Source organism: Schistocerca serialis, chromosome 8, assembly GCF_023864345.2.
Source record: "Schistocerca serialis cubense isolate TAMUIC-IGC-003099 chromosome 8, iqSchSeri2.2, whole genome shotgun sequence".
Lineage (NCBI taxonomy): Eukaryota > Metazoa > Arthropoda > Insecta > Orthoptera > Acrididae > Schistocerca > Schistocerca serialis.
Genome location: NC_064645.1, coordinates 297,202,362 through 297,215,652, shown reverse-complemented (window position 1 = coordinate 297,215,652; position 13,291 = coordinate 297,202,362). Strand labels below are relative to the sequence as shown.

The following is a 13,291-nucleotide window of genomic DNA, read 5'->3' as shown; positions in this document are numbered from 1 at the left end:
TACATCCATTGAGAAATTATTTTCCGTCGGTAGACCGTTGTTGGTATGGTTATTGACGCCATCTTTGTAGTTCTGAGTCACTGTAGATTTCACTCAATAGTTTGGGTAGAGAACCTGGCTTATTTAGTCAGTGGACTGTTATTTTGGAAGGTATTGTTGGTCTCCATATACCAACGTGATCAGAGTACAGGCTCCAAAATCAGTATTGTGTACAGATCTATGGCTTCCACAGAGTTTATTGACTATATACTCACCCACACCCTCCCACAACAGAGTCCACAAATTTGTTTTTATCAGGAACACTGTTCTTTTGCTCTGAAAGTTTACAGTCATCCTGTTTCACCCCTCATGTAAAGTGGATCTTCCTGCTACAGTGGTTGTGACACAAAAATGTGTATACAAAGTCTGCTAATACCTTTGTTTACCTACTTGATGACCACACATCATATAACATGGCATCCACTGTGTACTGTAGGTGTCAGTGTTAGGAATAAATGTAATAATTTGGCAGTACAGTGTACTCTTTGTGTAACTCAGTGTCAGGCTACAAATCTGTAGTTCTCACTTGACTCTGAGATTTTTTATCTGCCACTTATCTGGCCTTTCAGCTACAGTAGTGATTTGTGCATGTGAAAATGGCGTCCCGAGTGCACGTTAAATAGTAGGTTTACATATAATGGCTTGGTAAGTCAGTTCAAAGTTTTGAGGAAGGGAAGAGCATACCATCTCCAAAAGTATGTCTCATATAACAGTGGGGTGTTCAATCAAACCTTTGGATTGACGACAGCATTAGTTTTAGATTATTACCCAGCAGATAGATATTATTATTAATTTCATCAGTTCCTCATCTGTTCATGGTTAAAGTTCTAAAAGTGCATGTGCAATAGAGGGTATAATTGTTGGTGTAGCTGTTTTTATTGTTTTTCCAAGGTCTGCACATTGCTTTATGCTATAATTTGCATGATATGTGACTTCAATTTTAGTGTTGCAACATTTTATGTCTGTGAAGTAATCCACAGCTATTGATGTATGCACTTGTATTGTCCAGTTGGGCGCCGCGACACCGTTGCCGGTGGGCGCCAAGATGAAGGAGGGCCGAGATGAACGGCAACCACTGCTGCCCGCCACAGAGCCACTCAATGACAGCTATGAGAAACGTGCTCTGGCTGCACCCCCACCACCTCCACGCGCTTCTCCAGACAGCGTGCTGGTCCACTTGCCTGGCCAGATGGAGGCAGATGGTGGTGTCAGCAGCCCAGTAGGCACAGGTGGCAGCAAGCCACCACTGGAGCCAACGCTTGGCGATGGGGACTATGACCCACTGCTGCAGAGGGACCTGGAACACCCCACCTCGTAAGTATGAGTCTCCCATTACCCATATACCACATTAGATTAGTAAGTGAACCATCATACGCAAAAAAAAGTGCTGCTTTCTGCTTCACACATCCAATTCCGAGACTGATGTTCATAAAAAATGATGATTCAGTACTGCTTGATCTGGAGGTAGGCAGTTTAAATCCTGGATACTGCAGAAATTTGTGTCACAAGATTTGATTGGCGAGGTGAGATTAGTTGGTAGCATACAGTTACAGATTACCAGATTATATCTGTCATTACTTAAACACAGTATCTTGTGAGAATGATTGACAGTGTGTGGAATATAGTTTTAATTGTTCAGGATGCTCAGTGATTTTGATGACTACCAAAGATAAAATCTAAGAAGGATATCATAAGATAAACTACACCATGCTGTGAAAAACAGTACAAGGAGGGAAAGGTGTGGAATAACATAGGGTTACTTTTATATGGTGATTCATGAAATGATGAAGAATTTAAGAGCAGCCGTCAACTGCTGACAAAATGGGGTCAGGATTTCTGTAATCCAAACTTATTTTACTCATCTTATGTAGCACTGTATTCAGTTATTCACTATGGGAATGGTTGCCACTGTAAACTAATACTCTGGGACGGTATGAATAATTCCTCGTATACTAAATGCCAGGAGTTCAAACTACTCTTTTTCAATGTATTTTTTCATAATGCTCCTAGGCAACAGTGAAGAACACAGACTGTAAAATGGGCACATTTGTGTACATTGCCATTTAAACTAAAAAAAAAAAAACTACAGAACTCAGTCACTTCAAAATACTACTCTTACTGTTCCTTATACTACTACTACTACTGGATTAGTAATGGCTCTGTTTAAGAAAATATTCTTGTACTAAACTACAAAAAGTCAGTTACCTCAAAAATATCTGAATCTCACAGAGTGAAGCACTACCAATATTTTCTCAAGAACTTTTTAGGTATTTTAGTGATCACTCACTAAGGCAAAACTCATACCTGCGTTAAGAATTGTCTTGCAGAGTGTATGATAAGATGATAATGATTTTTACAGGTTTCAGAATACACACACACACACACACACACACACACACACACACACAAAACAAATGTAGAAGGAGAAAATTAATAAAAGTGACAAACTGCAGGGATGGATTCCTGACTGGAAATGGAAGGCAGATGGTGCTGACGAGTGAAAATTCCTCTGACCACATGCCTTGTGTTCCTTGCATGTTGCAGGCTGTGTGATTGACACAGCATACTGTAAGCAGCAGAATGGTCTAGTATTCATGTTAAGAACAAACCGAGATGAAGTTTATTTATGGCCAAGCAGATGGAATGGTCATGAGGCAGAATCCAGTCCTTGAAGTCTGGTGTACTCACATTCCACTGTCTCCCTGCACATTTGTCTGTCAGAAAGGACCCACGATCACACAAACGCCCTAAAAGGGCTTGAAATGTTGTGTGATGTAGTTGATGTTTATGAGGGTACTTGTTTTAGTACAGCATTGCTGTGTCTCGACTGTTTCCACCTGCTTGGCCATACAGAAGCACCATCTCGGTTTATTCCCAACATGAATACCAGATCATACTGCTGCTAACAGTGCACTGTATCAATCACAAAGCATGTAACACACAAGGAACACATGGCATGTGGTCAGAGGAACTTTCATTTGTCAGCGCCATCTCCTGTGGCAACAATGCATTTCCGGACACATGTTCATAGGACCTGTTTTCCTCTGTTTCCTGTCAGGAATCCATCCTTGTAGTTTCTCAGTTTTATTGATGTTCATCCTGTATATATTCACTCCCTCCTCAAGCAAATAGGCTGGGCCATTGCTTAGCAACCAGATCTTCTCAGCCAAATACCAGTATGCTGACAGTAGAGTAAGAATGTTCCCATTTGTGAATTTTGGGAAGGGGTATTTTCATTCAAGCCATTCATGGCACCTGCAGAGGCCTTTTTGTGTCAATTCTGAGCAGGGTGTGTGTAAAATGTTTTCCTCGGCACAAAAAAATGAAAGGATCACTTTTCTGAAACTCGTTATTTACTCCTGTTGCTATGCATAAGTTAAAAATTTGGCTCAAAGGTGCCTACACCATTCCTCTGAGTGGTGCAAAAGCATGGCAATCTGCGACATCACCCTTTGCCTCTGTGACAGTTCAAGCAGCAAGGTGTTGACATTTTCAGTGAAAAGGACAGTGCTCAGAAGTATACGTATATGAGGTGTAAGGTTGGTTAATGAATTCACATTCTCACCAAATTACACCACAATTCTGCCCAGTGCCACTGAGGACATGTTACACCTAGGGAAGGGTGTCACACTTGCTTGTACCCCATCTTGCCTTTTCTCTTCACAACTATGTGATGGAAGTCAGAACCACAGCATGCAGAGTTGAAAACAACCTTTTTTCTAATAAGTGGCTGAGGAAAACATTTCAGACACACCCCTGCTCAGGATAGACACGAAAAGGCCTCTGTAGGTACCATGAAGATCTTGAGTGAAAACACCGCTTTCCTAGGTACGTTTATTTTTGCACATTTCTTGGTAAAAAATGTGCAGTTTGCAGTGCTACGAGCAATGAGAATAAGTTCTTGACAACCGTGTCCTGGACAATTCAACCTTTTTGTTAGGACTTTATCGCCCTGCATCCCCACCGAACATGACCTCACCCCTTTGGAGTGTAGTGTGAGAATGTTTTTGCTCTGGTATATGGGGTGCAACCACCAAAGGACAGTTCAAAACCATTTGTCAAAATATAACAAGATCCAAAGCAGGAAAGGTTGTTTTATGCTTCTTCATCCCTCCTTTCATAGAGAGGTGTGACATTGACACTTCCATGAATAAAATGGCAATGGGTCCCACTGAGATCCCCACAATTTGGCAGTTTGGCTACATCATCGATGTCACCTTTGCACATTCTTTGGGGATTTGAAAAGTGTCTCTGTACAGACACACCCATCCGTGCATTGCTATTCCCGTACAGTATAGGCAACCCTTTCAAAGCTCCTCTAATTTTGGTTGTGGCTAGCAGGTGGTGGTGTCAAGAGGGTTGCCTGTCCTGCTGGTGGATAGCGATAAGTGAATGGGTATCTATGTGCAGAGACTTTTGTAAAGTGCCGAAGAATGGTGCATGGGTGGCACCGAGGCTGTTGCCGAACAGGGGGGATCTTAGAGGGACCATTCGCATTTTATTCATAAATGTATAAACATCAAACCACCCCACCCCCCTCCCCCATGCAAAGACCATGTAAAAAGAAGAATGAGAGCATAAACACTGGTTTCCACCTTGAATCATGTTCAAATGTCGTCAAATGATTTTGAATGGACCCTAGTGCTTCCGCCCTGTATACAACAGCAAAAAATTGTGACATACTTAACTTCAAACGGATGAGATCACAGTCAGAGAGGGTACCACCCTACAATGTCTGTAGAGAAGGGATGAATTGTTTGGGAGGTGACAGCAGTGTCAAAGGTTGTCAAGAAAGTTGTGCTGTTGCATGTGACAGTGCAAACTTTCATTTATGACCCCAGGATGTGTGAAAATGAATGCTCCAAGAGAAGGAATCGTTTCATTCATGACCTTTATGACACCTGAAAGCGTTTCATGTTGATTCTCAGCAGTGGGGTGACCAAAATGATTTCCTCGCCCATCCATAACAAAATCGCATGGTTTCAAGAGAAGGGGTGAGATGTGGGTAATGCGAAGTGTGACAGCCATCTCATGGAGTAACATGTCCATGGTGGTGGTGGGCAGAATTGTGGTGAAATTTGGTGGTAATGTGACATCATTTAACCTGCCTTACACCTTAACAAATGTGTGAGCACTGGCCTTCAATCTGAACATGTCTGGACTGTAAGTATCTGTTTAGCCCCTAATGAAAATACTGGATCATAAGTGTCAGGAAAATGATTAAATGTTTACTTGAAATCAAAGAGTAGCTACATGAATTTATATACCTCAAATTGAATTGGATATCGCTGATAGTTGTATAGTTTTCACAGATACCTAGGAACATATCTTTGCGCTGGTTGTGACATCTAAGCAGTATTTTTTTGACATAATTTCAACTGATACAGTCGTTATGCTAGCCATTAATATACAGTGTAAACAATCTGACTTTTTTATAATCCTGAGATTCAGAATGAAAACTGATTCAACTGGATTGTTGCCACAGTAATGGATTTGAGAGTTTTTTCTGTTGAGGATATTGTTTCACCTTCAGACTGGTACTGCATGAGACTGTGTGGCATTAGTACATGATCTACTAATAGTATAATTAATCAGATTATGTGGTACTGCTCTCTCTACACACAGACCAGCTTCTGTATGCACTGAAAAGGTGTAAAGAAATGCTTTTGGAGTGTCACACATAGATAAATATAATTTATGTTTTGTTCCACTGCACGTTAGTACAGGAGACTGTTGATTGATGTAACTGTGGACGTTTTTCAGCTGAGAAACTTTATTTTTGTAGTACATACAAACTTTAAATATTTCACAGATGTCATTTTTAATGTTTAGAACAAATGCTGCTTTATTTATAGTACTGTATGACATTTGATTTGGTATAATTTACTTTGGCATTTATTATCTGTTATATATATTTTTATTGTTTCAGTAATTTGGATACAATGATTCACTTACTGAAAGGAAATATAGGCACTGGAATTTTAGCTATGCCAGATGCATTTAGGAATGCTGGGCTTGTTGTGGGAACAATTGGGACTCTCTTGATGGGGGTGATCTGCACTCACTGTATGCACATGTTGGTAAGTGTTTTTGTCTTTGAGAACAATTCTTGTAATAACTGTTTTCTATTTTTATTCTTGTGGCACTACTTCATGATAAGAATCACCTCCCAAAGAAAATATTGCCATCTTATTCATTTCAGGGAGGTCTTCTTTGTGTTTTAGAGTAATAATTCACTGACTATACTTATTATTAACTGGATACAAGATGAAGTGGGCTACATAAGAACACGTAAGCATTTGGTGCTGATGTTCCACAGCAAACAGGAGACAACAGGGTGGCAGAATAATTGTACCAACCAGTCATAATAATGTACCCTGCTTTAGTTTGAAGTTCTGACCACCAACCTTCAAAATGTATCACGGCTGTGTCTGAAAATCTGCCCCAGTCATTTATATGGCATGACATTTATGGCAAATGTAAGCTCCGGTTACAGTAGCAAGCATGTGTTTTTTGATTTCAAATTGGGTTTTTTACACTAATGTTTAAATGGGTTGCTGTAGTCCCATAGTAAAGGGGGCCGTCAGATCTGGTAATAATACAAGCCAGTAGATTACATTGGTCCATTTAATCCATTGTGTTTACTGTGTATATACAGTGTAAAAATGAAACTGTGGTTTTGGAGGGGTAGCAGTGTTTTATCTCATAATTTTGGATGGTACAATTGTTCAGTTGTCTTGGTCTCCACTCCTGACTATGCCACACATCTTTCAGAGACTTATGTCCCGTGGTTTCCTACCCCAAAGAATTCACTTTGGACCACTCCATCAATTGTCTTATTTTATCCAGGTCAGGGGTAAAAGTATGCACAGATAAATAATACTGCAATCAGGCTTCAGACTGTTTGGACAGCTCATAATTGTCTTAGAATATTCTTATCTGCTATAGTTTAAAACTCTCCTTAGATGGAGATATTTCATGTAAGGAATGCTTTACAAACAAACATTTTTCTGCAGGTGAAATGCTCTCATGAACTGTGCAGAAGGAATCAAGTACCATCGCTGGGATTTTCTGATGTAGTTGAAACTTCATTCCAAACAGGACCACAACCTCTTCGGAAGTATTCAAGTTATGCCAAAGTTATGATAAACGTTTTTCTGTGTATAACACAACTTGGGTTCTGCTGTGTGTACTTTGTATTTGTGGCAGCCAATTTGAGAGATGTAAGTAAGAGCTACGCATCTTATCCTCACACTACATGAAGTCTTTACCTGCTTTTATTTACATCATCATCATCATCATCATCATCATCTCTTCTGAAGTAAAAAACACATACAGTCCACACAAGCACAACTCACACATGAATGATCACTGTCTCTGGCCGCTGAGGCCACACCAGCCAGGCACAGTGGTCAAAATGCGTGTGTGCGCGTACATGTGGCTTGTGCGCGCGCACATACGTGTGTGTTTTCTACTTCAGGGGAAGGCCATTTTGCTGAAAGCTAAAATGTATAGTAGTCTTTAACTTTGGATGCTTTCACTCTCTGATGTCTTACAGAATAATATTTTAGGTGATTCAGCACTCAGGCAAAAAGTATACATTGCTCAAAAGAAAGTGGTTTAATGTATGGGGCTCATAGCTGCACATCTTGTAAGAATTCCTAACCTTTCAAACAAATGTCTACAACAGCCTCATAGTACATTTCCTCAGTAATTAAATTTGTTCTCAACAATATGGACCAGTGTAAAAACAACAGTGACATTCATGATTATAATACCAGAGAGAAAGAAAGACACTGTGCTCTACTTAACCTATCTTTGGCACAGAAAGGGGTATAATATTTTACATAAATTACCACATGAAATAAAATGTGTAACAGACAGCAGCAATAGTTTCAAAAATAAATTGAAATCATATCTCCTAGACAAATCATTTTATAACATAGATGAATTCTTGAATAGAAATAAATAAATCTACATGTATAATATATGCATTTTGTGCCACTTAAGGGAGTGGGGTAGGTAATAAAAATTTTTAAAGTTTTTTTTATTCTTGTGTGCATTTCATAATAATGGTTACTGCGAGACTGATCAATGGAACATGTAAATAACTAACTTCCAATGTTTTTTAAACTGTGTAGTGGTCATTTTTCTTTGTGTAGCAGGTAACAATTTCAAAACATCCAAAAATTAAAGTGATAATGTTGTAACCTCTTTTATTGTTTGCTACAAAAATATGAGGGATATGTATTATCAAAAATTATGTTGTAAAGTATTTCAAATTTAAGATACCGCTTTAGGAACAGTCCAAATAGTACATTCTTTTACTGATGAATTAAATAATTTGTTTCAGGTTATGTCGTATTACTTCAAGTGGCATCTAGGAATTGATGCGTATCTTCTACTATTATTGATTCCCATGATATTTCTAAACTGGGTGAAGAACTTGAAGTACCTCACACCAATATCATTGTTTGCTGCCATTGTTACCGTGACTGGCCTGGGAATTACATTCTTCTACATGCTACAAGGGCTACCTAGAACATCATCTGTCAAAGCATTTGCTACATGGAAACAACTGCCCCTTTACTTTGGAACTGCCATATATGCATTTGAAGGAATTGGTGTGGTGAGTATTTATTCATCATTTATGAGGGTAATAGACTGAAAGTGGGGCAGTAAAGATGGTATGAAAATCTTGCCTTCATCCCCTGTCCTGTCCCATCCCCTTGCTCATAATGAGAGTAAATTCTCTAGTTTGCTCCCTTCCTACTGAGATCTTCTGCCATATTAGATTTAGATTAGATTTACTTTCATTCCAATCGATCCATAGTGAGGAGGTCCTCCAGGATGTAGAACATGTCAGAAAAGCTATAATACATGACAAATATTTACAACTAAGACAAATATTTACAACTAAATCAAATAAGCTAATGTACCTTCCACACGTCCCAAGTGGAATGACCGTAATTTTTTTTTATGAACACTATATGAAAGGATCATTTTACAACACTCATTTACTAAGATCACATTAATGCTCTGAATTTAAAATTAAAAAAGTGTTTTTTATTTGTAAGGTAATAATCATATAATCGAACTACTACAGTTGGTTCTACTGAGAAATTAATCAAAGGAGTATGAAGGAGTTGGACACCAGTAAATCCTTTAGGCTTCTCTTAAACTGAATTTCATTGGTTGTTAAACTGTTTATGGCAGCTGGCAAGTTATTGGAAAAGTGTGTTCCTGAACAATGCACACCTTTTTGTACAGGAGTAAGTGACTTTAAATCTGTGTGAAGATTATTCTTATTTCTAGTATTGATTCCATGAACTGAGCTGTTGGTTTCAAAAAATGATATATTTTTAATGACAAATTTCACTAAGCAATAAATATATTAGGAAGTAGTAGTTAGTATCCCTAGTTCCCTAAACAGGCCTCTGCAGGATGTTCTTGAGTTACACCACATATAACTCTTATTGTACATTTTTGTGCCCAGAAAACTTTAGCTTGGCTTGATGAATTGCCCCAAAAAATAATCCCGTATGAAAGTAAGCATAGTATGCCAGCTTTTTCATTTTTATATCCCCTATGTCTGACAGAATTCGCATTGCAAATAGAGATTTGTTTAGATGCTTCCACAGTTCTGTGGTGTGGGTGTGCTCCTCCAAGTTGAATTTATTATCAAGCTGTAATCCCAAGAATTTAACTCTGTCCACTTCTCCTGTCTGCTTGTCATCGTATGTTAGGCACATTCTCGTGGAACACCCTTTACAAGTTCTGAACTACATGTAGTGTGTTTTTTCAAAGTTTAGTAACAAAGAACTGGTTAGGAACCAGTGATTAACGTCCACAAATATTTTATTAGCCAATCTTTCTAAGACTACAATTGATTTGCTACTTATTGCAATGTATGTTACTGATGAAAGTTCATTGATATACACGAGAAAAGGTAAGGGCCCTAAGATGGAACCTTGTGGTACTCTATATTTAATTAGTTCCCAGTTGGATGATGGCTGATAGGTTAATACAAGTCTCTTTCCTAATAACACCCTTTGTTTCCTGCCATAGATATAAGATTTGAACCATTTTGCAGCATTTTGTGTTACACCATAATATTCTATTTTACTTAAAAGGATATTGTGATTTACACAATCAAATGCCATTGACAGATCACAAAATATACCAGTTGCCTGCAATTTTTTGTTTAGTGAATTAAGTACATTTTCACTGTAAGCATAGGTAGCCCTCTCAATATCAGAACCCTTTAGAAATCTAAACTGCAACTTTGACAGTATGTTATTTGTGATAAGATGGTTATAAAGCTGATTGTACATTACCATTTCTAAAATTTTTGAGAATGCTGTCAAAAGTGAAATTAGACACTATTTTGTTATCTCCCTTTTTAAACAGTGGCTTAACTTCAGCATATTTCAACCATTCAGGAAATATTCCACTGATAAACGACTAGTTACACAGAAAGCTTAATATGCTAACTCAGAATCACATTCTTTAATTAACTTTGTTGATATTTCATCATACTCACTAGACATTTTTGATTTTAAAGATTTCATGATGGACATTACTTCTGCTGGGGTAGTGAGGGTCACATTCATATTATGGAAGTTACTTGAAATGTCTGGTCTGAGGTATCCCATGGCAGCATCTACAGAACCTGACAACCCCATGTTTCCAGTAACAGTTGTCAAATGTTTGTTAAAAAGTTCTGCAACACTGTACATATCTGTCGCCAATGTATCACTTACTCTTAATGCTATTTGCCCCTCCTCATGTCTGGCTCTACTGGTCTTCTCCTTCACTATATCCCATATTGTCTTTATTTTGCTACATGATATGACTATCTTTTACTTGTTATATATTTGCTTTGATGTCCGTATTACAGTCTTTAATATTTTTCAGTATTTCTTGTAATGTGCTGTAGCATCAACCTCAGAACTGTTTTTGTTTTACATGATACCTCTATTCATTGAGTAATGCATGGCTTCTTTGTAGACTTTGCTCTAACCTTGGTTAGCTTTGTGGGAAAACAGTTTTCAAATAAGGTAAGCACTTTATTAGCAAAAGTGTTATATTTTTCATTCACTCCAGTGAATGTCTCTGAGGAGTGTCCTAAAAGAATCAATTTTTTCCTTATTTATTACCCTCTTGAGTTCAGATTTGACAGATTTTATATCCTGTCCAGTATTAACATTTAACAGAAGGAACTGCATTTCATGGTCTAAGGGGCCATTGACTACTGGTTTTGTAATATAATTTTGTTCATTAGACTGTTCTATAAAGATATTATCAATGGCTGTTTGTGAGCAATTGGCTACCCCCGTTGGGAACTTTACAGTGGGAATGAAGTTAAATGATAGTGTTACTAACTCATATAAGTTCTTATTGGGAGAGTCTTTAAGGGAATCTACATTGAAGTCACCAGCAACCACTATTTCTTTGTTTTTGGTTGTTAAATGGGCCAGTACAGCTTCAAGGTGGTTTATGAACAAATTAAAGTTACCTGCAGGTGCTTGATATACACTTAATATTATGAAGGCTTTTTTATAAAATTCCACTTCTGTTGCAAATGCTTCCATATGTTGCTCTAGGCAAAATTTATGAATGTCTTTGTTCTTAAATTTATGACAGTTCCTAATGCATGTGGCAACTCCTCCTTTCACCATCTCTGCTCTACAAAAGTGAGATGCTAACCTAAATTCTGTAACACTTAAAAGTTCTATAACAGTAGTCACATGATGTTCAGAGAGGCAGATTATGTCAGCTTGGTTTGAGGACTCTAATTCATCTATGCAGTTAATTAATTCATTAATTTTATTTCTCAGTCATCAAATATTTTGATGCAATAAAGATAGCTGACATTTCACATTGACTGAGTTAAAATTGGGTAGAGTTGAAATTTCTCCAGATTGTTGAAAATTCTTGACCAACAGCTATTTATGCTGATGTAATAAGCTAGAATTATGTTTTTGGGTTTCTTTCTCAAACTGAAGGTTTGTCTCAATCCTAACCTCTCTTAAAACTTGGTTTCTTTCTGTCCTCCCTACCCTAAAAAATGGTCTTTTCCAAACCCTTCCATTCCCTGTTGAGGTGAAGGCCATGCCTAGTATAATCCCACCTATTGAGATAATCAGCAGGAACCACACCAGTGTGTGAACCTGCACCTGACATAAGCAGCCAATCCAACTCCAAATTAACTCTCTTTACAGAAGAGTTCGAATGAGGTCAGTCATGGCGCCCAAGAACAGATACGAGCTATACTGTACCCAGGATCCCTGTCAGCACTGTTACCTGGCCCACCCACTGTAACCACGGTGTCATCCTTAGTGAAATCTTTGCAAAGTGACCCTAAATCCTCTGTCACCTGCTCCAGCACTAGGCTTAAAAAAAATGGTGACCTGGTATTCTGATCCCAGTTCATCCTGCAAAAGTTGGTCAACACCTCTTTAATGGAAACCACCTAACAACAACACTTTCTTTCTCTTTACTGATTTCCCTACATTCTTACTTTTCAATTTGCTGCTGAAAGTTTGTTGTGCCCTGTCTACACCTGCAACTGCTTGAGGCTCACCAGCTTCTAACTGAGGCAACAGGTCAAGTCTATTTTCCACATTCACCACATAGCTGTCAGACAAAGTTCTAGGCCTGTTCCTCCTGTTGCCTGTTGCCACTTTCCACCTCTCTTTACCCTTCTCCCTCCTTAACATGTCAAAATCTCCCCTGGCCTTGTCTCATTCAGCCAGAAGGATGGAAAATGTCCCCTCCTGTTCTAGCATCTTCCTATCTCTACTACATATCCTACAAAACCACTGATGAGTGTCATTTACTTCCCCTACTCCCACGCCACTACAGTCACCAACATGGAAAAAACTACAGTACCCGTCACACCAAAGGCCCGATCTAACAATTCTATGGCAGGTCAAACACTTTTCACTCATGCTAAACATAATAGTGTATTAAGAATAAGTCAGTTAAATTACAGATAAACTTGAAAATATGATTCTACAAATTTGGCGTGTACGCAACTGTATGTAAACAAAAACAAAGTGCAAAGTTTCTGAAACAATAACGTAAACTTTACACTACTTTTCGGAAGTGTGAGTTAAATAATGAAGAGGTATGCTACTGTTAAAGAGCTGGAGAGGGCAAGGAATAATTAAACAAAATTCTATACATTTGCTGCGACAAAACGTAAACAGAAAATACGACTAAAACCCGACTGTACGATCTTTTCGCG

The 13,291-nt window shown here is 38.3% G+C and overlaps 1 protein-coding gene across 7 annotated transcripts in view; it reads left to right on the top strand.

The window, feature by feature from the left end:
• The window catches only part of LOC126416163 (proton-coupled amino acid transporter-like protein pathetic), a 225,464-nt gene that overhangs the window by 200,071 nt on the left and 12,102 nt on the right, over positions 1–13,291 (top strand). For all 7 annotated transcript variants that reach the window (XM_050083729.1, XM_050083727.1, XM_050083728.1 and 4 more), the window contains 4 exons: positions 1,049–1,353; positions 5,969–6,119; positions 7,056–7,262; positions 8,393–8,668. In XM_050083729.1, coding sequence (XP_049939686.1) covers positions 1,085–1,353; positions 5,969–6,119; positions 7,056–7,262; positions 8,393–8,668 — 903 coding nt within the window. In that variant the 5' untranslated portion in view covers positions 1,049–1,084. The remainder of the gene's footprint in view (positions 1–1,048; positions 1,354–5,968; positions 6,120–7,055; positions 7,263–8,392; positions 8,669–13,291) is intronic.